Consider the following 27,265-nt stretch of genomic DNA (forward strand, 5'->3'; position numbering starts at 1 on the left):
AACCCCAGAGAAAGAAAACGAATGTATTTTTAAATATCGGAAAATGAAAGCATATAAGTTTGCCTAGGAGAGGGTGAAACCAGGCAGCTCTTTGGAGGCAAGGCTTCTGAGGCTTCACCTGACACACTTTGGGCATGTTGCAACAAGGGGCCAGACCTTGGAGAGGAACGTCATGCTTAGAAAGGTGGAGGGACAGGGTAGGAGAAGAAGACCACTGATGAGATGGACTGATATAGTAACTGGGGTAATGGGGGTAGCTGTGTCAGACAATAGATTGGCACAGGATAGAGCAGGGTTTAGGGTTGCTGTACAGAGGGTTGTTATGAGTTGCGACTTGACAGCACAAAACACAACAAGGCATACTTCTGATAAACTAATTTTGTAGGCTTTGAATCTTTAGCTTATATAAAAAATGACTTGCTCTAGACCCCTACATTTGTACCTTACTAAAGAAATTAGGTCGATTTTCTTTCCACATTGTGTTTTAACCTTTTGAGCATTTCCTTTTACCCATGTGATTGACTTCTTTGAATTGAAAGATATTTTAAAATTTTAGACCAGAAATCTTCAAAGTATGATCTGTGGAGCCTTTAGCTAGAGCTCCCAAGATCCTCCAGGGGGCCTATGAAGTCAAAAGTATTTTTCATAATAATACAAAAATAACCCCTATTCTCTCATGCATGCGCCATTTTCTAGACGCTGCAGAATGTGTTAACGCCATTTCTCTGACTGTAAATAGAACATGTACAGGTGCAGTCTTACGCTTTACAAGATTCTCAGTTTAATTTTCTAACAGGGTGTTAACATTTATAACATGTATACAGAAAAGCTCTTCAGGGAACCTCAATATCCGAGAATGTAAAGGGGTCCTGAGATCAAATATCTGAGAACCCCTACTTTAGATCGAAGCTGACACATACACTTCAGGATCTTGCTAGGTGTCCATTTCAAGGCTATAATTTTAGCCAAGTTTCCATCCTTAAGGGAATCACAGTCACACCTAGTAAGTCAAACTGAGTTAGAAATTATAGATGAAGAAATTTCCCCCAAACTGATATGAAATAAAAGCATGAGATTCTTATTAGCTATAGTCTTTTTTTTAAAAAAAATATTTCTTTATTTTTAAATGTTATTATTTCTTTGTGTGTGTACCGTCAAATCAGATCTGACTGGTACAGGAGAGAATTGCCCCTCCTTCTCCAGCAGAGCATCTGGTGGATTCAATCCCCATACCTCTGGGATTGCAGGGCAGCTTCTTTCCACTACGCCACCAGAGCTCCCTATTGGCGATAGTCTTAATAACCAACAGAAATAAAAATGCCATGTGACCCATTAATTCCACTACTGGGAATATACCCTAAAGAATTTAGAACTTCCACCCAAGCAGATAAATGCACACCTACGTTTATTGTGGCTTTGTTCACAATAGCAAAGAGTTGGAAACAACCCAAATGCCCATTAACAAATGAACGGACAGAGAAGCTCTGGTATATTCACACAATGGAACACTATGATGTATTGAAAAACAAGGAACTCATGAAATATTATACAAAATGGGTGACCCTGGAGGACATTATAATGAGTAAAATATCTGTCACAAAAGAACAAATACTGCGTAGTGCCACTGTTGTAAAGTAGGACTTACATCAGGATTGGCGGGTGGAAACTAAGATGAGGGAGAGTACTGTTTAGGAAAAATATATGATTAGGTATTATCGCAATGTCAAGAGTCCACAATGAAAGCTGCACAGTGGAGTGGACTGAGGGATGAGGAGGATTATATAACAATGAAAGAATTTTTTAAATTTTTTTTTTTTACTTTTCAAACAGAAAAGTGAACTGGGGGTTAGGGTGGGCGAGGAGGAAAGTGTACAACAATGAATGAATGGAAATCCAGTCTCTGTAAATTTTCATTAAAATAAAAAAAAGGAAAAAATAATAAAATGGGTTCTTTTTAAAAAAAAGAAAAAAGAAACCAGGAAGTATAAAGAGAGATTAGATTTAGCTTTGAACTGTATAATAAAACCAATTGAGCTTACCTGCATGTTATATGATCCATCGTGGTTGTATGTTACAGCTATGTCTACATCTTCATGGGGGGAGGGAAGGTGAAAAAAATTAGAAGACATTAGTTTATTACCTGAGATTTCAAAAATTTTTATTTTCAATCTAAATTTAACCAGTTTATGGAAATATCTCTTAACTTTCTGGCAACAGAAGTTTTGTTTAAACACATCCAAACAGGTTTCAATAAGGATGAATTAAAAACTTTAAAAAAACTTAAAACTTTAAGATTGTAGAATATTTTCCCTAAACAATCAAACTGCCGTGCTTGCTGTCCACTCAGCATGCACAGACCTGTGGCTGAGCAGGGAGGGGTTATGGCTTGAGGATTGGGAGTCATGAGGACCCCTGGCTTGTTGAGTTGGCCTATGTGGGGGCTAAGGCTGAGTGAGGAGACCAGGAGGTCTGGAAGGTAGGGAGAAGTGTGGACCCCTGAGTTTGATGTCCAGCTGAGCTGAGCCACAGATGACTGGGGAGAAGTTGACCAGAACCCACCCAGATGAAGAGAGGATTATCCCTGCTGCCAGCTAGGGCTGACTGTTGCACCTTGAGGGATTGCTCAGGACTGGAATTTGCTTGTGGATGCAAATACTTAAAGTTTCCAAATTGAACAGAGGATTCTTCAGCAGAGGGACATGCTTGTTCCCTCAGATTTCTGGTTTGATAAGGATGGGCAAATCCAAATTTGGCTATCTAAAAGGGGGGGTATTAAGGCAGGAGGCATGAAGTAGCTGGCTTACATGCTTTCACCAATGCAATCATTGGTAAGATGATTGTAAAGGGGGAAACCTTCACAATATACATAAACAAAATCTGAATGAAAGATTGTATAAAACACAATGTGTGTGAATGATAAAAATGTTAAATAAAAATCCCTAAAATGGTCATGCTACAGTGTAAAATATGCAATGAACTGGTTAAAAGCCCCAAACCAAGTCTTTTTTTTTTTCAGTGTATATATTTTTAAAATTTTTTTATTACTATTTTTAATGAAAGTTTACAGAGACTTTGGATTTCCAAAACCTAAGTCTTTTACCATCAAGTTGATTCCAGTCACAGCACAGTGGGTTAAGGGTTCAGCTGGCATTCTGAACCAACCAGTTGCTCCATCGGTGAAGACGAGGCCGTGCAGCTCCACTAGGGCAGCACTACTCTAGCTACGTGGTAGCCATAAGGTTAAAGGGATGTTCTAGTCCAAGACATAAATCTGCCATGTTTCTGTGATCTGAGTAATCTCTAAAATCATCTGGATTTTTTTTATATAATGACTTAGTCAGTAAATAATTGTGGATAGGATGAGGATGAAATAAATATGGATGTGCTGGATAAACTGTAACAGACTCTACAAATATAAGAATGCATGCATGTTATTACCAGTGAATATGGAAAAGGATCCATCACCCGGGGAACTGTGGAAATTCTCCGAGGAAAAGGGGGAAGCCACAGGCCAGAGTCATCTCACTCACTTCTGATACTTCAGTCACCATTTCGATGCTCCCAAGTCAAACCTGTTCACAGTCCTGACCTACCTTCTTTTGAACTCCAGCGAATCTGGAGCTGGATATTCTACAGACAACTCAAAATGGACGTGGTGTCGCCACCAAGCCTCTTCCATTATACCTGCTTCCCATCCTGACCCGGAGCTCCAGGACTGGCAGAGACCCTGAGGAATGGTGCAGGATAGGGCCAGGTTCAGGTCTGCTGTTCACAGGGTCACCACAAGGCATAGGCAAATGATGGCATCTAACTACCCTGACCAGCACACTGCTCTGGAGAGCTCCAGTGGCCCTGTCTATAGGGAGCTGGGCTGCTAATCCCAAGTTCAAGAATCTCTTGAACTCATCAGCTGCTCTGCAGGAGAAAGATGGGCAACTTCCTCCTGCGTGCTTTACAGGCTTGGAAACTCAACGGAGGGTCAACCATGAGTTGGCTCCAACTTGAAGACAATGAATTGAATTGAGCAATTTTACTCACTCCTCATTGCCAAGTCACCAGTCCTCACCCATGCTAACCTAGACCCATCTCACTGTGTTTATACTCTGCTCAGCGATCCAGAGAAGAATCTACCTTAACATAGTGAACTGTCCCTCCATTAAACTCTTAAACCTTTATGTACAAACCACCACTATAATGGCAGCCTAGGGTAAGGTGGTCCTGTGGCCTAAGGAGTTATGCTGCCAACACAAATGGTGCTCGGTTCAAAGGGTGAGAGAAAGGTGGACAATCTCCTCCGGTGTATTTTACAGCCCCTGAAACCCCACTGGAGGGTCAGCTATGACTCAACGGCATATAACAACAATATAATTCTCCTCTAGCTCAGTTTTAGAAAAACACCCCTTTGTGTATTTTTTTTCTTAGTCACAAAAGTAAAAATATATATGAAATATATTAGCATAAACAGTGAAAAATGAAAGACTTCCCTCTTGCTCAGAGGTAATACCTATTAGCATTTTAGTGTGTAACTAACTCTTTTCCGACTTTGCCAACATCAGTTGTTTTCTTTTCTAATTGTGGTTTCTATGTAATAAACATTCGCCATTTCAATCTATTTCACCTGAACAATTTTGAGGCATTAATTTCTGATCATCATGCTGCTTTCCTAACACCTTTAATAAAGCCGTGTGATCCTACATAGTGACTCCCCTTTTCCTACCTTCTCTCCTCTCTGTTTCTAATAACCACTGGACATTTTCGTTTCTAAATGTTCACCTAGTCTAGATTTTTCTCCTAGAAATGGGTCATATAATATCTGTCCTCTTCTGACTGGTTTATTTCCCTCGGTTTGAGATACACTATGTTACCAGGACTTCATTTCCTAAGGGCAGAGTAATTGTATGCATGGATCACATTTTGTTTACTCACGCATCTGTTGACAGACATTTAGTTTGGTTCTCTCTTCTAGCCTTTGTGAATAGTGTTGAAATGAATGCTGTTGCATAAATATCAAACTGTACTCTTGCATTCAATTATTTTGATCATATCCTTTGGAGTGGACTTGCTAGATAATATGGCAGATTTTTTGCTTAGCTTTTTGAGGAACTGCTACACTGTCTACCAAAGTAGATACATTTTACAATCCCAACAGCAATAAGGACAGTTTCAGTTTCCTCACATCCTCACACTAACACCTGATGATTTTTCTCTCAGTCACAGCCATTTTTGTGACCACAGAGAGGTATCTCTGTGTGGTTTTGGTTTGCATTTCCTTACTGATCAGTGATTGTGAGCATCTTTTCATGTGCTTAATGATCATATTATTTCTTTGGCAAAAAATTATATTCAAGCCCTCTGCCATTTTTTTATTCGGTCATTCATCTATTGTAAAACTGCAGGCATTCTTCACAGAGTCTGGACATGAAACCCTTTATTCAGATCTTTTCAAACACACACTCATAGCTATTTTTGTTTTATAAAAGTAGGGTTATTTTATAAACACTGCCATGGAACTAACTTTTAAAAATTAGTATGTGATATAGAGTTCAGCTTGATTTATTTCAACAGCTGTAAGGGGAGCTAGTTTAATAATGATGCTCTAATGACAGCTCACAGTGACTGCGAACTATATACAATGAGCTCAATGTTTCACGTGATGTCTCATTTGGTCCCCATAACCCCAGAAGTAATTACTACCAACACATTTACACCAGGGGAACTTGGAGTTTACAGGGTAGAGTGACTTGCCCAAGAGTCACAGAAAAGACGCACGATCTGAACACACAGTCTCCATCTTCCCAATGTTCGTATTTATCCTATACCAAGGGGTAAATTCCTGGGGGGGGGACACACAGAAAGATAAAAACCAATCTTTTTTGTCCTCCACATCACTCAGTATGTTTTCTCCCCTTCAAAAGGTTTTACTGTATGAATGAGCTTTTCCATTCTATACTGTCAATAATCTTTAATCCTTCAGCAGTGAAGTGATTCCAATTACATTAGATCTGGTTTTTTCTCAATTTCTGGAATCCAACAAGTATTTAACTGACACGAATGCGAATAGAAGCAAGGTAAAGATAAAGGCAGGAAAATTCTACATTGTTTCTTGCATTATAGGGTAGTCGGACTTGTTTTTCTCTGCCACACATATCTATTATCCTCTATCAGAGGACTGACTGTATATCTGTTTGTATGTATACCTGTTTGTATGTATTTTATCAAAGGAAGGAACAGGAGTGAGGCTGCAGTGATAGTTGAGAATATACACTCTGGAGCAAGCATGGGTTCAAATCCAGAGTACTAACTACTCTTGGGTGACTTAGAGAATTCCTCATCTCTCTCTGCTTTGGTTTCTCTAGTTACAAAGCTGATACTAAGAGTAAGTACGTCTCATCAGTCTGTTCTGAAATGTCCTGGGCACAGTGCTGTGAAATATGCCCCCTAGGAGCAGAGAAAGAGCACTGCTGAAGTCTTCAGTATTTAAAATACTTGGTCCTTCCCATAGAGATGACTCAAAGTTGGTTCTACTTGAGATTCATAAATGCTTTCTGGGTTTCCTTTGTACACTCTCTTATTCAACCATAGGTGACTGCTAATTAGTATTTATAAGAGATTGCCAAACAATTCTGAAATACATTCAGAGCTAGATTATTTGCTCAGAATACTGCCAAAAGGGTACAGGGAACAGGATTCATATTAGATTTTCAATTATGTCTTCATTTATTTTTAAATTAAAACATTTAAAAAAAACCCTCCAAAAATATGGAAAAAATAACAAAAGAGCTGTAACCTAATCAACTTCTATGGGCATGTTGTTGTTAGATGCTGTTGAGTTGAGTACGGGTGACCCTATAAACAACACATCCGAAGCCTGCCCTATCCTCATTATTTCAGACATTCTTGAGCCCATTATAGCAGTCACTGTGTCAATCCACCTGGTTTATCATATTCCTCTCCTTTGTTGACCTTTCCAAGCATGATGTCCTCTACAAGGAACAGCCTCTCCTAACAACATGTCCAACATCCCATCGATGTCCAAGAGAACGAACAGATATGTCTTGGAGAGGGTGCAGCTGGAGTGCTCTTTGGAGGCTAGAATGATGAGGCTTTGCCTCATATATTTTGGGCATGTTCCTAGGAGGGACTATTCCGTGGAGAAAAACGTGATGTGGGAAGGGTGGAGGGTCGGTGAAGGAGAGAAAGACCCTCAACCAGGTGAACTGCCACAGGGACTGTTGCAATGCGGTCCTGTGTGTTAGGAAGTGTGAGGATGGCGCAGGACAGGACTGATTTCAGATTTTTGGTTCATAGGGTCACTATGTACTCGACTCGGTGGCACCTCAACAACAAATGACATGCCCAAAGAGTATGAGATGAAATTTTGTCATGGACATAGAATGTACTAATAAATGAGTGGCAGTCTACAGGGAACTGAGATAAAGAAAATCCTCTCAAGGGACGAGCATGTGAAAGTCTGTTGCTCAGGTGGCAGCCTCTTCTGATTTCAATTAAAATGAGCCAGGTCCTAGCCTGAACCTACTCAGATTATTCTGCCATCAAGAATGAAGCCTCCACCTGAAAAATTGCTGGAAATAACACAGAAGCCAAGTCCTGAAGAATGGGTGTGTCTGTCCTGCCTCTACCACTTCCTGGCCTTGAGTTACTTCATTTCCTGTGCCTCGCTTTCATCATCCACATGTGGGGGATCACAATGGCTCCCCCTGATTAAGTTGTTGTGAAGATAAGTAAATGATAGCTTTTTTTGTGACCTACTTCTACCGGACGCATTGTCTGAGCAGCGAGTAATCTTCCCTGACAGTTTTAGATTTTTTTTCATATTCTCATTGTAGAAAAATGACCAAGTGTAGTGAAAAGATATGGAGGAAAAAAAGATTCCTTAAATCCCATCACCCAGCACACTAACATTCAGTAGCATTTTGGCACAGCTCATTTTAGTCTTATTTTTGTGTATATTTTATGACAGAGTTTTAGAATATTTATAAATACACATAAAAAGTGTAAAGAAGTGAAGGGGGATGTCGTTAACTCCACCACACAGAGATAAAAATTCTGTTATTTTGGCATACCACAGTCTTGCAGATAATGCACCCATGGCAAGAACTCATCTTTGAGTAGCAAGCACAGGAAACACATGCATAAGGAGTTGTAAGGTTTGAAAACAAATCCATGCAACACATTTGTTATTTGAAAAAAAAACAACAAACCATTTTTTTAAAAAAGAATTTTTTCCAATGTTTAAGCTAGATGATTTTAAAAAATGTAACTAAATTATTATGATCTGGCTAAATCCTTTATTCCTCAAATACATGAATCATCTTTCTCTATATTGGAAACATTACTTACTGCTTTTGCCATCCCTAAGAGTCATGTTTCTGGTGTAACAGATATTCAGTCTTCTTCCACTGCTAGATGCAAATGGAGAGAATCGGTCTAGAAAAAATATCAAATTCATCAACAAATAAAACAAAAGCCACTAAGCCTACTAAATATCTAACTTAGCAAAGAAAACAAACAATATAGATACTAAACTGGCAGCTAAAATATGTCTTCTTTGCTCTTTCCATTGTTTTAAATTTAGATACATTCATTTACACCTCAGGAAACACTGTATGAAAAAAATCCCAGCTTCTCTTGAAAGATCACACAAAGTATTTGCAGCCTGAACTCTCCCCCTTTGGTTGCAAGAACCATATAGTGGTCGCCCTGTGGTAAACGGGCAAATGTAACATCGACCTCTGTTTTTTCCCCCAGGCCTCTGGCTCTTTTGTGTGACTGGTCAACCCCACAGGCTTTCAGAATGCAGCTCTTCCCTTGGGCAATAGCCAGGAGCTACAGCAAAGCTAAATGGAAGTTATTTATTCTGAAGCCCAGATTTGTGTCTATTATAAATTTTAAAAAAAGGAAGGTCAGAGCAAGAGGACACTTTGTTCCAAAAATTAAGTATGTGTAGTCTCAGGAATACCTCATGATGATGCATTTCAGTGTATGAGGACAAAATTAAGATACATCACAAATCTTCCAAAAAATATAGCTGCACATTTGCATTTTTCAATAATGCTTTATTGAAAGAATTTGTAAAATGAAGATTCTAGATAATAAGTTAATTACATATCCCCTCGTCCCCACTGCTGCACCTTGTGCGAGAAGGCTTATGCTTTGCTTTCCTGAAAACCGGAAGAAGTAAAAGTAGTTCTACTCTGATACACATGGGGGCGCTATGAGTTGGAATCGACTCACCAGCATCTAAAGCCTAAATGTATGACAGAGCACGGTCAAAAGAGCTCAGATTTTGGGTCCGTTTAATGGCCCCAGAATCCCTAATGCATATCTCCAGGGGTCCCAGGACCAGAGAAGTTGCTGCCATGAGAAGGAGGAAGATAAAGAAGTTGGAAGCTATCAGCTTCTAACAAGGTCGTGGAAGAATGAGTGTTTGGGTGAAAAGAGACCTAACTCCATAAAGGTAGGTGCTCTGTTAGTAAGGATTTACAGGTTTATATATGACAACATGTGGATGCAGAGTCAAACTAAAGAACACATGAGCAGAGGACAGTGTCAACTGATGGAGGAAGGGATGGTGTCAACTTCTGGAAGAAAGGGGCACGTGGTATGAAGAAAGAAAGCACCTTCAGTGAAAATTCATAGAAACCTGGCAATCGTGAAAACGGAGAAAGGCCCTCCATACCTTGCACCTGAAGTTTGAAAGCATCCGTCACAGCTTTCTCCTGGAGGATGAGGCCCAGGGCTGCCTGGCACACAGATTCCTTGGCTGTGGCCTTCCGAGCGGGAAACAGTTCTCTGTGGTGTTGAGGAATGAAGTCGGTGTGCACATTCCCAGCTTCAAACGCTGGGTGGCTGGAGAGGCTGAGCAGGAAGTCAATGTTGGTGTGCAGTCCGACGATCTAGGACGAGAAGAGAGCCCTAAGTTCCTCCTGAGTGTGTGTGTGTTCGGGTGTGTGTGTGCACACACTCAGGAGAAATGCTGCATTTGTATGACATGCATTCTCCATTACCTTCAACAAAGGCCATTTTCAGGAAAAAACACAAGAATCCACTAAAGTACCACATGGTGATAAAAAAGCACTTAGGGGAAACAAAACAAAAAGAAAACTAACAGTATCAGTATGGTAGCATTGCAATTTGTATGGATTTGACATGCAAAACTGTATTTCACTATGAGAAAGTAGCCCTAGGAAATGGCATCTAAACAGGCTGTGTGGGGACGCTGCATTGACCCAGGTTAGGAAAGTACTAAATACTAAGAAACATCAATGGGATTTATTTGGAAGACACTAAAGACCTGTCTCTTAGAACTCTCACAGAATAAGAAGGCAGCAATAGCTGGCTGGATCGCTACAATGGGAAGAGGACAGGATTAAGGTGCTTCCTTCTAACACTCTCAGCTGAATTTTATAGTAAAAAGGTAGATTTAAAAGCTATAAAATTAAGTAAAGTACACCCAAATACTGAAACTGAGGAAGACCTCATGCACTTGCTGCAGAAGGTCAAGGATTGCAGCCTTCAGTATGGACGGAGGCTCAATGTCAAGAAGACAAAGATTCTCACCACTGGACCAATTGGCAGCATCAGGATGGATGGCAAAAAGATTGAGATTGTTCACAGCTTCAGTTTGCTCGGCTCCACGGTCAACACTCTTGGCACCAGCAGCCAGGAAATAAAAAAACGTATTGCGATGGGAAAGTCTGCTGTTAGGGACCTCTCTAAAATACTCAAGAGCAACGGTGTGTCTCTGGAGACTATAGTGCATCTGATAAAGGACATGGCCTTTGCAATCACTTGTTATGCATCAGAGAGTTGGACAATGACTAAGGAGGATAGAAGGAGAATTGATGTCTTTGAGCTGTGGTGCTGGAGAAGAGTATTGAATGTACCATGGACTGCCAAGAAAACAAACAGATTCATCCTGGAGAGGGTTAAACCAGGCTACTCCTTGGAGGCAAGGATTCTGGGGCTTCGTCTGACATACTTTGGACAAGCTGTAAGGAGGGACAGGTCCTTGGAGAGGGACATCATGCTTGGGAGGATGGAGGGACAGCGCAGAAGGGGAAGGCCCTCTATGAGGTGGATTGATTCAGTGACTGGGATAATCGGGATGGGAGTGTCAGAGACAGTGCGATTGGCACAGGACAGAGCAGGGTTTACGGCTGTTGTACATAGGGTCGCTATGAGTCGCAAACGACTCGATGGCACATAACATCACCACCACCACCACCACCACCCAATAAGCAGGATCAAGTAAATTCTCCAAGTCCCAGGCTCACTCCTCTCATTTAATAACCTTTTTTTCCACACCCATTAGATGACAGGCCCTGATCTAGGCACTGGGAACACCCGAATGAGTTCCAGCTCTTGCAAAGCTTACATTCTTGGGAGGAGACATCATTTGAATAAGGAATATGACGTCAGGTGCTCTCAAGTTAAATAAGGCTGGCTGGAAGACAGGAAAGTGTCGGGGAACGGACTGTAAATGGGCAGCCTGAAGGGCTCTCTGAGCAGGTGGCAAGTGAGCTGAGGACAGTGTTGAGGGCGTCCTGCAGTCACGTGGGCAAATGGTAGAGACAGCTTAACGCTGGGTGCATCTGAGAACAGTCACTGTGGGTGAAATCCCAGCGATCAGAGGATGGTCAAACCAGTAACACAAACCAATAAACCAGTAATCTGAATCCTCAACTCCTTGCAGTCAGAATCCACTTAGTAAATCACATGGGGGAAGACTGCCCATCTTTCTCCCTGGGGGCAGCTGGTGGGTTCATACCACTCGCCTTTGGGTGGACAGTACAGTTTCTTACCCCCCCACGCTACATCATAGATTACCAAGAAATCCTGTCAGGAAGCTGAATCAATGTATAAAATAAGACTTTCTGCACCAAGGACATTAATACATTAGTGTGCTACATACAACAAACTATTACACTGAAGCTGACCATAGCTGTTTTACTTATGGAGAATTAATAAAGCAGACTGTGGGCTGCCTTCTTTGCAGAATGACTAGGAATTCCACCCTGTATTTCACTGATATAGAGCACTGACCCAGCAGTTTTGCTTTTGCAATATTTCTTTTTTAAGTGAAATCTAAAAGTCCTGAAATCCTATTCAAATTTATTTTGCTTATGTTGTGCACAATGACAAAGGCACCAAGAGAGACCAACCGTGAGAGACAGGCTTGACCGGGGAAGCACGGGTAGCCGCAGAGGCGCCAGTAGGCCCCGACTACTCACATTGTACTGACGGAGGCTGTGCTTCAGCTTCGTCAGGGCCGCCTGGCGATCGGCAGCCCATACGACCAGCTTGGCAATCATGGGGTCATAATGCACGGAGACTTCATCTCCTGCGAGTGAAGAACCACAGGACATGTTCAGAGTCAGAACTATGCACTCAGCTCAATAACATCTGAATTGAACATATACGACTGGCAAACAAACATTCTACTGAAATGTAGTATATATGGTTCAATTCTAAGGTAACAAGATGAATGTCACTGTTGTTGTTAGGCGTCATAGATTCAACTGAGATTTACAGCTACCCTATGAACAACAGATCTGAACTGTGCCCTACCCTGATTTATAGTGACCCTAGGAACAACAGATCTGAACCATGTCTTGTCCTGACTTACAGAAACCCTATGAACAACAATGGTGCCCTATCTTCCATCTTATTCATGAGGAAATGGAAGGAGACTCAGAGAGGATTTAAAACTTGCTTCCAGTGTACGAGGGTGGGGCCTCCAGGAGCATCAGTCCCTGAGATGAGGATTCAACAAAAGAAATTTGCTTTTCCGTGTCTCAGCGGCTTCTGAGCTCTGGGAGTTGACCTGAGTGGTGCAGGCTGTTAAGGAGCTGCATTTTAACTCAAAGGCAACACTTCCCTGAGGGTTCAAATTCACTGGCCAATCCAGGGACAAAGATGTTTCATATTTTACTATTATTTAAAACCAAACCAAAACATCAACTCACAAATCTTGCTGTTCCTTAGCCCAGAATGAAGCCAATTTATTATCAAGCAATTCCAATTCCTCACTTTGGCTTTTAAGACCTTTTGTAATTTGCCCTCAACCAAGTCTCTAGGCATATCTCCATCTACTCAACTTCCTGGACTTGCTCTTTCTGAACCAGCCACAAGCATGTTTTAATAGTGCTTCAAAGATAACTTTCTTGTTTCTTTACATTTTCTTACGCTATTATATTTGCCAACTCAAATATTTTCTGTCAGTCAAGCTTTCCTCTCAAAAGTGTGCCAAAATACCAGGCTGACCCATAAGATCTTATTCCTGAGAACTCTTTAGTCTTAAGAGTGCCTACATTCTAAAGTTTGCCAAACATAAATACATTAAGTCTTGACTTTCCATAAGCAAGGTTGTGTCAACTGCAAGACAATCTTGATGCCAGAACAGGTTTGTGAGAATTGATCAAAATACTGGCCAGCCTCAGAAGACATGAGTGCTCAGTGCACATTTAGGGGAAGCCTTCCTGACTGAGGAAACAGTGCATGGTGCAGCTGTCCCTGGAGGCCCACTGTTGTTTTCCAGCACTGACCTTACCCCTGCTGAGGTATCACAGGTTGTGCTGGTAGTGGGTGGGTGAGTTTTGGGGGGTTAGTACATATTTTGGCCATTCCTCTCACGGATGTTTTGATGAACGTGTTATTTACCTAAAACCTGCAGATTCCGGGAAGGGAGGAAGGAGCTGTTTGTCCAGTTCCGGTAAGTCCCAGGAGGGAGGGGGTTGCTGCTGTTTCTCCAGCTCCTGTAAGTTCCAGGAAGGCTGGTGGCAAATGACTGAGTTTGAGAGTCCATCAGGGCCACAAGGCAGGGCCACTGGAGTGGTGCTCAGCTACCTAAACAACGTGCCTCTGGAAACTCTATGAACTTTGAGAAATGATGACAATTACAGAAAGGCTTCATGTCTTTTGTTCAGAGGATCACTATGAGTCGTGCTCGACTTGACAGCAATCAACAACATTACAGAATTCTTCACACAGTCCAGCTTTTCATACATATTTTAACAGGTAGGGTGAAAGGATATAACCCTGACACACACCCTTCCAGATTTTAAACTACCCAGTCTTCCCTTGTTTTGTTCAAACGACGGCTTCTTGATATAAGTACAGGTTTTACATGAGCACAATTAGCAGTGAAGAAGGAGAAGTCTTCACTGAATGCTCTGATTGTAAGCGTTCAGCTCTCCAGCTTTCTTTTACTCTTTACATAATGTGCTACATGAAAAACTACCTTTCTTTTCTATCATAATAAAGCATTTACCCACTAAGTCAGATCAGATCTAGAAGATCAGCTACAAGTTTATTGAAAGGCCCAGGCACACCCGATGTAAGAATTCAGCCAATCCAAGCAGCTCCCAAGTGCTCCTTCCTAACAACTTTTAACTTTATTAACAGGCCCTGCTTTAAGTTATCTGCAAGAATTTTCAGGTGTTATGCCTGTACACAAGCAAAAAGCATGAATGCTATATGGCCTCCTAGAGGAAGAAGTCATGAAGAAGAAACCTACCCGTATTCCCAATGACTACAAAGGTACACTCATGATGGACACTTAGCCCATCTTGAAGACCAGCTGCACACAGCTCCTGATTTGCACTGTATCTTCTTTTCTAAAATAACTCCATCTTTGTCTCCTTAAAATATGAAATAGACATGAGCCCTTTCTCATGCCCTTATCCTAACCTACAAATATTCCCTAGAAACTTGCCTTTTTTTTTAAATTTTTTTTGAAACTTGCCTTTTTTGAGGCAATATTTTCTCAAGAAATTATCCCCTCTGTCCTTTTTATTTGCTGTAAGGAAAAATAAAGTTGGCTCATACACCTGCTCGTTCTAAGTCTTCATTAGAAAAAAAAGGCAAGGACCTTTTGCTTCTAACGGGACTCTGTGGTATCTATAATGACTTTAGACCATATTTGGAAGTAGGAAAAAGTAAAAAAAAAAATAAGTAGTGGACACAAAATATTTCTTGCCTTTCTTTGATTAAATATTACTGCATTTCAAAATAACAATATAGGGTTTGTTAATACTAATTATTCTTTAAAAGTAACTATTCCAGCTTAGTAGGGCAGCAAGCAATAAATGTTAGAGAAAATGTGGAGAGGCAGGAACTCTCATACACTGTTGGTGGGATTGTAAATTGGTACAACCATTCTGGATGCCAGTCTGGCTTTCCTAAAAAAGCTGAACATAGAAACTCCATATGACCCCGCTATTCTACCACTAGGAATATACTCCAAGGAAATTAGAACTGAGACACAAACAGATTTGTACACCAATGTTCATAGCAGTGTTATTCACCATTGCAAGAACATGGAAACAGCCCTAATGTCCAACCACAAATGAGTGCATTGAGAAACTGTGGTACATTCACGCAATGGAATACTATGCAGCACTCAGAAGCAATGATTTTAAAAAAGCAACTATGTAACTTGGAGAGGCTAGAGAGCATTATGCTGCATGAACTAATTCAGTCTCATAAAGACAAACACTGCATAATTAGTAAAAGATATAAGGGAATTCAAGGTGGGGAGGGCTGAGGATAGGTAGGGACAAAACCACAGGGTTGCACAGTTTAGTGGGTGGAGGTGTGGGGGAAAGGAAATGGGAAGGATCCAAGTGAAAAGACAGAATAATGATGGGCAATGTCTAATGGTGATTAATTTTATAAAACATATTGCATAGAAATGATTGTATGAAACACAATGTGAATAAAGAATACTGTGAAACACAATGTATACAAACTTTGTAAATACACCAATAAAAACCCCCTCGCAAAAAAAAAACCCTGTAAGAAAAGGGTATCTATTCCAAAAGGAAAACCTAAATGAATCTCAATTCTAAAGTATGCTGGGAATTTTCACAAGAGTCAAAGATAATATGATGCACTCAAAAAAATAACACATTAAAAGATAAAAAAAGAGTGAGGGGGGTTCTTTTGTTTTCTTTTACCTTGTCTTACTCCAGTTTCAATCCGAGTGGTAAGGTCTGCTCGAGGGGTAGAGAGATGGACTAGCGGCCCAGCCCCTGGCATGAAGTTGTTGTTTGGATCTTCTGCATATATTCTTGCTTCAAAGGCATGGCCTTGCAGAGATATTTCTTCTTGACTCAATGGGATCTTCTCGCCGGCTGCAATCTAATAAGAGAATAGTATGTGCTTCTTTTGAGAAACCACCTCACAGCAGCTACAAGCCTTGGTAAAAACTGATGAGCAGTTTTTATTCAGTAAAAACTGAGAAACAGGGAGTCAGGAGAATCCCTGTCTTACTGACTTGACTCACGAAGGAGGTAAGGCTGAGTGAAAGGACGGGTCTGGAGTGCAGGGAGAAGTGTGGCTGATGCCTCTCTGAACCTAGCCACAGATGACTGGGGAGGAGGTGCCAAGACCCAACCAGGTGAAGAGGAGATGACCCAAGCTGGGAGCTAATGCTGACCACTGCAATCTGATGCAGTCTCTGGACTAGACTTTGCTTGTCGATGCAGATGCTTGAAGTTTCAGAAGATTCAGAAGATGTTTCAGCAAAAGAAACATGCTTATTCCCTCAAAGCACTGGTTTGATAGGGATGGGCAAATCAGAAATTGGCTATCTAAGGATATTAAGGCATAAGGCATGAAACAGATGGTTTATAGGCTTTCACCAATGTAGTTATTAGTAAAATGACTGTAAGGGGGGAAAAAATCTCACAATACACATGAGCGTAATACAATGTAAATTAAAACGTGGATAAACCACAATGTACATGCAGTAAGCACAAAGTATATGAAGGACTGTATTCAAACCAATTAAAAGATAGAATTTTAAAAACTCCAATTGATGAGCTTGTCCTTTTCTATGTAAAACATACATCTGATTTTTTTTTAATCAAATGAAGAAAAAAATCCACCTCTATTTTATCCATTGACTTGAGTATTAGGCAGAACTAAAAATAAAGTTTGTGCATCCACATGCCAAAACTCTGATGACTAGAGAATTACCTGCAATGGGTTTCCAGTCTTCATAGGAAGAGAAAAGGTGAAATGATGACTAAGTCATAAACACAAAAATATGTTTGTGGACTATAACCAAGGCCAAAACATTTTACTGGCAAAAAGTCTCATTTTTTTCATTCAAACTATCAATGCTCAGGTTGCAAATCAGTCTTTTGCTTAGCTGATATTTAGGACGGCACCCACAGCCAGGGGCTCGGCAGGGCTTCAAGCTGTCCCACACCCTGACCAGCATCCCTGAGTGAGAAAGGAAGGCAGGAGGGGGCAGGGTGGCCTTTCAACACTGTTACATTTACACATACAGCTCTACAGCAGACCATAAAAAGGATGCCTGGCAGTGCTCACCACCGCTACAATTACTAGTAGCATGATAGCTAGTATGTACTAACATCGTTCATTTCTCCTTGGAACAACTAGAACTCAAAAAGCAGACTACAAGACATACTGCCTCTTTCTTTCTTACACTCCTTCAAGTTCTTCTCCAAGATAAAAATAGTATGACTTGAGAGTGCCCTACAGAGACACAGGAGGGGAATAAAACCGCAACAATATCTAATTAACTTAGCAGGACATAAATGAACTAAAAAGGGGAACAAAGAACAAATTGAGGGTTTCTTTTCTCTTTTTGAGCCTGTCAGTAAGACAGGAGGATTAAGGATTAGCCTCCACTTCTGAAATAGCAGGCCTTCGAAAACCCTATCTATGTACAATAGAACACACAGACTAGCAGATAGGGCAACTGAAGTGGAGCACTCAAATATGGAAACACAAAGGAGAAGGAACAGTTGTAAGCAGACACTAGTGATTAGAACATGGAATGTGAGAACTATGAATGTAGGAAAATTAGATATTGCAAAGGAAGAGATGGAATGCATAAATATTGACATACTAGGTATTGGCGAGAGGGACTGGCATGAGCATTTTGAGTCAGATCTACTATTCTGGAGATGAAAAGGTGAGGAAAAATGGGGCTGATTTTACACTTAAAAAAGTAATTTCTAGATCTGTCCTGAAATACAGTGTGATGAGTGACAGGATAATATCCATACACATACAAGGAAGTCCGGTCAATATCACTATCATTCAGATATATGCACCAACAACCAGTGCCAAAAAAAGAGGAGATAGAAGATTTCTACCAACTTTTGCAGTGAGAGATCGATCAAACATGCAATCAAGATGCATTAATAATAATGGTGAGTGGAATGCAAAAGTTGGGAACAGAGAAAAAGGATCAGTAGTTGGAAAACATGGACTTGGTGACAGAAATGAAGCTGGAGATAGAATGATAGAATTTTGCACAATCAACAATTTATTTGTTGCAATTATGTTTTATAAGAAACATAAATGCAGGCTATACACATGGATTTCACCTGATGATATATATGCACAGGAATCAGATCGATTACATCAGTAGAAAGAACTGCTGAAGAAGCTAAATATCACCTGTGAAAACTAGGCCAGGAGCTGATTGTGGAACAGACCACCAACTACTCATATGCAAGTTCAAGCTGAAGCTGAGGAAAATTAAACCAAATCCACGGGAACCAAAACATGACTCGAAGCTATCCAACCTGACTTTAAAAACCATCTCAGGAATAGATTTGAGGCTTTGAATACTAATGAGCGAAGACCAGATGAGCTGTGGGAGGATATCAAGAATATCATCCAGGAAGAATGCAAAAGGTCATTACAAAGACAGAGGAGGAAGAAAAGGCCAAAATGGATGTCAGAGGAGACTCTGAATATTGCACTAGAATGCTGAGAAGCCAAAAAAGGGAAGAAATCAAGATATTAAGGAGCTTAACAGAAGATTTCAGGGGGCAGCACAGAAAGACAAAGTATTATAATGAAATGTGCAAAGAGCTGGAGTCAGAAAATCAAAGGGGCCAAACTTGCACAGCATTTCTAAGCTGAAGGAACTGAAGAACAAATTCAAGCCTCAAGTTGCAGTATTTAAAGATGTTTTGGGCAGAATATTAAATGATCCAGGAAGTATTAAAAGAAGATGGAAAGAGTATACAGAGTCATTATACCAAAAGGAATTGGCGGACACAGAAGAATTTCATGAAACAATGTATAAGCAAGAGCCTGTGGTGATGAAGAAGTTCAAGCCGCTCTGAGAGAATTGGCAAAAAACAAGGCCCCAGAAGTGTGACAGTATCCCAACTGATATATTTCAACAAGCAGGTGCTTCCCTAGATGTGCTCACTAAATTGTGCCAAGAAATCTGGAGGACAACCACCTACCTGGCCAACTGAATTGAAGATAAATTTGTTCCCATTCCAAAGAAAGGTAATCTGACAGAGTGTAGAAATTATCAAACAATATCATTAATATCACATGCAAGCAAGATTTTGCTGAAAATTATCCAAATATGACTATAACAGCACATCAGCAGAGAACTGCCAGAAGTGTAGGCTCTGTTTAGAACAAGCCATTGCACTAGGGATATTGTAGCTAATGTTAATGGATCTTGGCTGAAAGCAGGGAGTATCAGAAGAATGTTGATCTGTGTTTCATTGACTATGCAAAGACATTTTGACTGTGTGGATCACAACAAACTGTGGCTGACTCTGAGAAGAATGGGAATCCCAGAACACTTGATTGTGTTTATGTGAAAACTATACTTGGACCAGGAGGCAGTCATTAGAAAACAGCAAGGAAACACTGCATGGTTCAAAATCGAGAAGGGCGTATGACAGGGATGTGTCCTATCTCCAGACTCTTTCAATCTATACGCGGAACAGATTATCCAGGAGGCTGGGCTCTATGAGAAGAAATGTGGCATCAGGATTGGAGGAAGACTCGTCAGCAACCTGTGTTATGCAGGTGATATACCCTGCTTGCTGAAACTGAGGAGGATCTGAAACACTTGCTGCAGAAGGTCAAGAACTGTAGCCTTAGATATGTTTTGAAGCTTATATGAAGAAGACAAAGATCCTCAACACTAGGCCGATTGGCAGCATCAGGATGGATGGTGAAAAGATTGAGATTGTCAACAGTTTTAGTTTGCTTGGCTCCACAATCAACATTCTTGGCACCAGCAGCCAGGAAATTAAAATACATATTGCATTAGGAAAATCAGCTGTCAGGGACCTCTCCAAAGTACTGAGGAACAATGATTTCAGTCTTGAGACTAAGGTATGCCTGATACAGGCAATGGTCTTTGCAATCACTTGCTATGTATCAGAGAGCTGGACAATGACTAGGGCTGATAGAAAGAGAATTGATGCCTTTAAGCTGTGGTGTTGGAGAAGAGTACTGAATATACCATGGACTGCTAGGAGAACAAACAGGTTGGTCCTGGAGAGGGTGAAACCAAGCTGCTTCTCGGAGGCAAAGATTCTGAAGCTTCGTCTGACACACTCTGGACCTGCTGTATGGAGGGACTAGTCCTTGGAGAGGGATGTCACGCTTGGGAGGGTCAAGAACTGTAGCCTTAAATATGTTTCAAAGCTCAATATCAAGAAGACAAAGATCTCACCACTGGGCCGATTGGCAGCATCATGATAGATGGTAAAGAGATTGAGAATGCAGGAGAGGAAGACCCTTGATGAGATAGACCGATTCAGTGACTAGGGTAATGGGAGGTAGGTGTGTCAGAGACAGCGAGATTGGCACAGGACAGATCAGGGTTGCTATGAGTTGTGGGTGACTCGACAGCACAGAACACAGAACAACATTTTTTTTTCCTCTTCAGAGAAAAATGTCTTACTTTTATTTTGGAAGCAAGAACTCTTTCTAGAACTTTCCAAGCCCACTCATGTTTTTTCTTGACACAAACATTCACTTCACTCGATGGGCCTGGTTTTTCATTAGTTCCCAAGGCTCTGACAAGAATCTTTTGGCTCAACCGGATCTATCAATCATCCTCAAAAAGATAGCAAAAGGAAGGTCCTATTATAGTCCATTGAAGTTTCACAAAGATAAAGCTATCAAGGGCATCAAGACTTCAGCATCATAACATGAAGAACAAAACAATATCCCAACAATTTAGATTTAGGATTTGGAAGTAACCAAGAAGTTAATAGATATACTGACACTACTTTTAAGATGTTAAAACAAAAAAGAGTGGAGGTAGAATCTATAATTTTCTATAAAGAGAATAACAACAGATTGTTACTCTTAGTAATATTCAAAGAAATATGCTCTGTGGAACTCTGATTTAGACCACTGTTTTTCAAACTATCTATAAAGGAACAGTTGTGGACTTAACGCATTTGTAAAATAATCTTCTAATTGTATCATCACAGCAATGTCAAGATGCTTTAAGAGGTTCTGAACCCTTGTTCTGATTGCCAATCTTATATCACAGCCCACTGACAGCCTGTGGCTCAGCCCAGTGGCTGGTCTAAGGAACACTCTATTATTGGTCTACATCAGTCCTTTGGCTCTTCATGTTTTATTCTGCTTTAGATTGTATCACCTGAGCTAGCATTCTAGTCTCATCTCTATAACAATGAGCTGTGCTGGAATGGTGTGATCTCAGGTAGAACTTAAGGCTTTGGTACTGAGATGATTGATATTGAGATGATGTGGTTATAAGCAAGTCTCAGGGCATTTTGTGGGCAGCTCATCTAAGAGGAAATGACAGGAATTAACAAGTTGAGAATCTGAGTCCAAAAAGGGACGATCATGTCAGTGCCAAATGCAGCACCACCTTTACCTCCCATTTTCCTGTCCTTATCAAATCACCAAGAAATGAATCCTGTGCAAAGCGATACCTTCTTTTAAGAGGCCTGAAGGAATCATCTTCAAGATTGAACTAAAACAGAAAAAAATATTCTCTCACCCTAAGCTGCCACTCTACCAAATCAGTTCCTGTTATCATCTCAGTAACAGGATGTTCCACTTGTAGCCTCGTATTCATCTCCATGAAGTAGAAATTGTGCTTTGAGTCCATAATAAACTCCACTGTTCCTGGAAGAGAAAATATAATGGCTACATAGCAGTACTACTTAATCAAATCAGCAGCAAATAAAAAATCATCCACAGTGTGTCACAGTAAGGTTTTGGTGCTGCCTTCACACAATGGCAAACATTTTGCACTTCAGAAACATCTCACATATTGCCACAAATGCTTCTCAGTCAAAAAATAGGATGCTGCATGTAATTTAGTGATAGCAAAGTCTATTTGGAGCTTGGAGCAAATGGTGAGCCCAGGTTATGAATCAGTGTCAGCTGTCACAGCAGTGGGAACACAGCGGAACCATGTGTCACTGCCTCAGTGTGTGAAGGTCCCCAGAAGCCTCACGTGTGCCACCCTTTCTCACCCTAACCCTGTGGAGACGAACAGAAAACTTTCCAACTCCACTGTGCATTCTTCAAAGTTTCTTTTAGAAAAGACCTTTTGCTGGCGATCCATTGAGAGGAGTTTTGAAGCCACTAAATCCTATGTCAATGTCTCATCTACTGGCATTCTATAATAAAAGCACTAGAAAAATGTCCCCAGCTTATTAAGGTATCATTTCAGATACTGAAATGTTTTTACTTAAATGTGCACATACTGAGTGATGGCAGTTGCATGCAGTCATGTGACCACAAGCACAGTGCCAAACACAGAAATGCTTCCATCCTCCTAAAAACCACCGTGGTCCCTCCTTGTGGTCAATTCTTTCCTGATAATTCTGGCCCCAAGCTTTCTGTGTAATCCACTTTGTCACTGTAGTTTCGCCTTTCTTAGAACTTCATAGAACTGAAATCACAGACTGTGCAGTCTATAATGTTTTTCTCACTTAGACTCCAGTTAGATCCATATGTGTTTTCAACATGCTTAGCAAAGTGTGGCTCACAATTCAGTATCATAAATACCAATTCAATGATTCTATTTGAAAATAGAACAGAAAACACTTTTTTAAAAATAACATATAATCAAGGTAAGCACTGTTCAAGGATGTTTTAATTTCAACACACACACACACACTCAACACTCTTATATATATACACCTATGTATGCGTACTAGGTTTCAATCTAAAAATGTATCTCACTGTAAATCTGATGAAAAGTTAAGGCAGTGATTCTGAGAAAGAAATGATCATTTTGTAAATCGTAACATACCTGCTCCCACATAATTTACAGCTTTGGCAGCTCTGACTGCAGCTTCTCCAAGCTTTCGTCTTACTTCAGGTTCGATTCCGGGCTAAGAACAAGATACTTAAAATAAATCTCCATTAGCACTTTAGCTTACTAGATCGTCCCACAGATATAAAATATGTCTCTAATTATCAAATATTGCACTAAAAGATAAAGATGAAATGTTAATGTCCTATGTTGTTGTTAAGTGCTGTCAAGTCTAGACAACTCATAGTGATCCTATGAACGAAAGACCTGGACACTCACCTAACTTTCATCATTTCTCTAAGTTCATAGAGTTTTTGGAGGCAAGCTATTTTGGAAATGGTTGCTACTCTTGCTTCCAAACCCTTCATATAGTTTTTAAAATAAATACCATCCTGTATCACAGTAGAACTGTTGCTAGGCTAAAGGGAAGGGGCCCTCATAGTACAGTCTGACCCTCCGTTCTCCAGCAGCTCCAGAGGGGAAAGATTGGGGCTCTACTGTCGTAGATTCTGTATGCCCTAGAAAACTGTGGGGCAGTTCTTCTCTGTCACTTGGGCCACTGTGAGTTCAAATCCACTTGATGGCACCCAACAATAACAGAATACCAAAGTCTCAAGGGTCTGTCAGTAGTGTCCATGAACTGTAGATATCAGATATTGCCCAGTATAATTACATATCTTTATCCCGCATACCTACATAATAGCTTTCACGGCTACAAATCTATTTAACATCACGTATATCACTGTGATGAGACCATGATAAAAAGACATTATGCTGGCAAACGTGGAGGGTCAGATAAAGAAAAGAAGACTTTGAACAAGATGGATGGACCCAGTGGTTTTCACAATGGGCTGGAGTATGTCAGAGATGGGGAGGATGGGTTTACTGGGTTGCTAGGAGTCAGTCATGGTTAACCTGATGGCACTCAACACAGTCACCGCTAACACGAAACTTTCAATTATGCCCTTTGTTCCAGGAGGATAAAGTGATCAGATCAAATGCCTTGGCATCATATGAATCCTGTAACTATAAATTAACAACATTCATCACAAATGTATATTAATAAAGAAATGAATCTTTCAATATTTTCAAAGCACAGTGTTTTACATATAAATGTGTATAGTTGACCCTTAGAGGCTTTTCAGTGGCTATGAATCACATACAAGACTGTCCATTTTTCTCTCAAGAGCAGTTAGTGAATTCAAACCATGTGTCTTTGGGTAACTCCTTAAGCCACTGAGTTCCCTATAAACGGCAGTCACCACTTGAAAATATGCTTTACTAAATGGTGGCATATAATCCACAACAGAAATGACATTTTTAATATGAAAATAACAAACTGAATAATAGTAAACCTCACTTTTTTTATTTTTCAATGAGAAAAACAAAAAAATATTATGTATACAGTCTGACCCCAGGAGCCCATAGCAGGTAGCAGACTCCAAAGAAAGGTTAGTATAAAAATCCTGAACACTGGCCTCAACTTAGATACCAAACTAAACCGATTAAAGCAGTTCAAAGGGATGTGTACATTTACAAAAAGCTAGACTCTGTGTAAGCTGGACCCCTGTTAGGGAAGTAAAACTCTAAAACTTTTTCTACTAATAGAGTGCAACAGAACAGTGGTTAAGATTCCACCCTGTCAGAGATGGGAAACTGTCCAAACTAGAAAAACAAGGTCATCCCTGTGCTTTCCAACTCTGCCAGGTTTGTCTGCAAAGCTAAGGAGCTTAGAGGTGCCACAGAGGGATCCTTTCTTCACTGCAATACAGCCTCTAAGGCAAGAAAACAACCCAGAGAAGAAATATGGGAAACAGGTGTTAAAGCAAGGGTTCTATTCACCAAAAAATACAGTCAATTAACTAGACCATTCTATGTCTCAAATACCCTGTTTTTGTCAGTGCTGTCGAGTTGAGTAGAAGCACAACCCTATGAACAGATCTGAAGCCTGTTCTGTCCTGTGCCATCATCACAATCTCTGAACCACTAGAGCCCATTGTGGATGTCACTGTGTCAATCCACCCAGTTGAGGGTCTTCATCTTCTTGTCATCCCTCTACCTTTCCAAGCACGATGGCCCTCTCCAAGGAATAGCCTCTCCTAGCATCATGATCCCAGCATCGTCTTTGCCTCCAAGGAGCATTCTGGCTGCACCTTCTCCAGGACATCTCTGTTCTCTGGCAGTCCATGGGATATCCAGTACTCTTCTCCACTCTACTTACGATTTAAAATATGCATTGAGATCTCACTGTCCAGCTACTCATACTACATCAGACACTTGAATAAGAGTGGATTTTCCTCTATTTCCCTCAGAAGGAACTCAGCCCTACTGTATTCTCTGTAAGGTAGCCCAGAGCATGGACTTCCTCGTCTCCCTGTGATCAGGCCTTATCATCACATTACCACCGGGTAATAGATATCCAGGGAGTTCTGGTGGACTAGTGGCAAGAAGCTGCACTAAAATCCTGAAGACACTCGGTTCGAGGCCACCAACTGCTCTGTGGGAGAAGGATGGGTAATCTCCTCCCATATGAGTAACTGCCTCTGAAAACTCACTGGAGGAACAGCTATGATCAGTTCCGACTGGATGGTATACAATAACAACAATAAGCTGTTATCCAGGAGGGCTCAGGGGTTGAGCGCATGAAACTCAAGTGTCACAGACTCACATAATAGTTGTTTGAATCACAAGTCTGAATCAACTCGTGGTTGATCCCCAAACAGGTTGTCCGAGGCAGTAAATCATACAGGAGATTGCCCATCCTTCTCCTGTGGAGGATCTAGAGGATTCAAACTATGTGTCTTTGGGACCGCAGCACACCTTCTTACCACTAGGCCACCAGCAAGTACCCCCTTATATTACAGAAAAACTTATAAATGTCATTACAAGGTCCTTACCCCTGGAGCCTCCTCAATGATCTTCTGGTGTCTCCTCTGCACACTGCAGTCTCTTTCAAACAAGTACACAGCATTGCCGTGATGGTCACCAAACACCTGGACTTCCACATGTCTGTTTACAACAAACACACAGGTTACAGACTTGGTTAAGAGTGACACCAGGAAACAAAGTCTGTTTACAGCAAACACACAGGTTACAGACTTGGTTAAGAGTGACACCAGGAAACAAAGTCTAGGCCTCAGTGACCACAGTTCCTCCCACTGTTCTTATTTTTTTTTTCAAAGAAGATATTTTTATCACAAAATAGAAGTTATACATTTAGAAATAGAACTGTATTTACTCCTGTGAAAATTCAGTAAGTTTCCATGCAAGGGCATGAATTTTAAAGAAAGAAAGAAAAATCATTTTCCTAACTACAATAGAGTATGAAACTTATTTTAAGAGAGGTTTGGAGGTTGGTAATGGGCGGTGTTGAAGGAATGAGGACATCATTCATAAAAGTGCAAAGACAAACATTATAAACACTTGCACTTCCATTACTGGAAGTTAATTTCAGTTTATATTTACTATATGCACTTCCTTTTATTTCTTTTCTATGCATACATATACATATGTATGTATTAAAAATACAGAAGTAGGGATATACTTTCCAAGACTTTTATAATTTGCTTTTTTTTTTAAATTTTGTAAAAATTTTGTTGCAATTGAAAAGAGATACACTGACTAATAATTTCTACATGAGCAACTCGAGGACAAGGACTACATAGTTTGACACTGTTTTCCATAGTGGTTGTACATACCCACCAACAGATGCCCTCCAAACACCTTTATCACCACTTGTTATTTTTCTCATTATTTCCTTTGTAAAGATCCCAGTCATCCTAATGGAGCACCGCATTGTGACTGGATTTACATCTCTCTGAAGGCTAATGATGATGAGCTTTGCACGTGTTTGGTGGTCTCGTTGACGAAATGTCTATTCAAGTTCTTTGCCTATTTTATAACTGAGTTATTCGTCTTTTTCTCCATAAGTATCTTAGTTTTTATTACTTATGTCTTTGATAGCAATAATTTGGCTCCAATTTCCACTATTTTTTTTCCAGAATAAGAGGTTTATTGCAAAGAGGATCGGGGGTGGGGGTGGGGGGTAATTATGCAAGAGTGAACAAATATTTAAAATAAAGAGTAATGGGAAGAGGGGAGAGAGGGGGAGGGGAGAAAGGGCGCAACAATTAATGAATGAAAATCTATTCTGTAAACTTTTGTTAAAATCACAATTAAAATAAA

The 27,265-nt window shown here is 40.5% G+C and overlaps 1 protein-coding gene across 1 annotated transcript in view; it reads right to left on the reverse strand.

Moving 5' to 3' along the window:
• The window catches only part of MCCC1 (methylcrotonoyl-CoA carboxylase 1 (alpha)), a 70,302-nt gene that overhangs the window by 8,573 nt on the left and 34,464 nt on the right, over positions 1-27,265 (reverse strand). Inside the window, exons 8-15 of the mRNA XM_006884052.1 lie at positions 25,978-26,089; positions 23,078-23,159; positions 21,812-21,939; positions 15,981-16,164; positions 12,255-12,364; positions 9,701-9,917; positions 8,362-8,448; positions 2,040-2,089 (exon numbers count right to left, since the gene is read on the reverse strand). Of these exons, the coding sequence (XP_006884114.1) occupies positions 2,040-2,089; positions 8,362-8,448; positions 9,701-9,917; positions 12,255-12,364; positions 15,981-16,164; positions 21,812-21,939; positions 23,078-23,159; positions 25,978-26,089 (970 nt within the window). The remainder of the gene's footprint in view (positions 1-2,039; positions 2,090-8,361; positions 8,449-9,700; positions 9,918-12,254; positions 12,365-15,980; positions 16,165-21,811; positions 21,940-23,077; positions 23,160-25,977; positions 26,090-27,265) is intronic.

This window comes from Elephantulus edwardii, unplaced genomic scaffold (genome assembly GCF_000299155.1).
Source record: "Elephantulus edwardii isolate Elephantulus edwardi_28Jun2011 unplaced genomic scaffold, EleEdw1.0 scaffold00031, whole genome shotgun sequence".
NCBI lineage: Eukaryota > Metazoa > Chordata > Mammalia > Macroscelidea > Macroscelididae > Elephantulus > Elephantulus edwardii.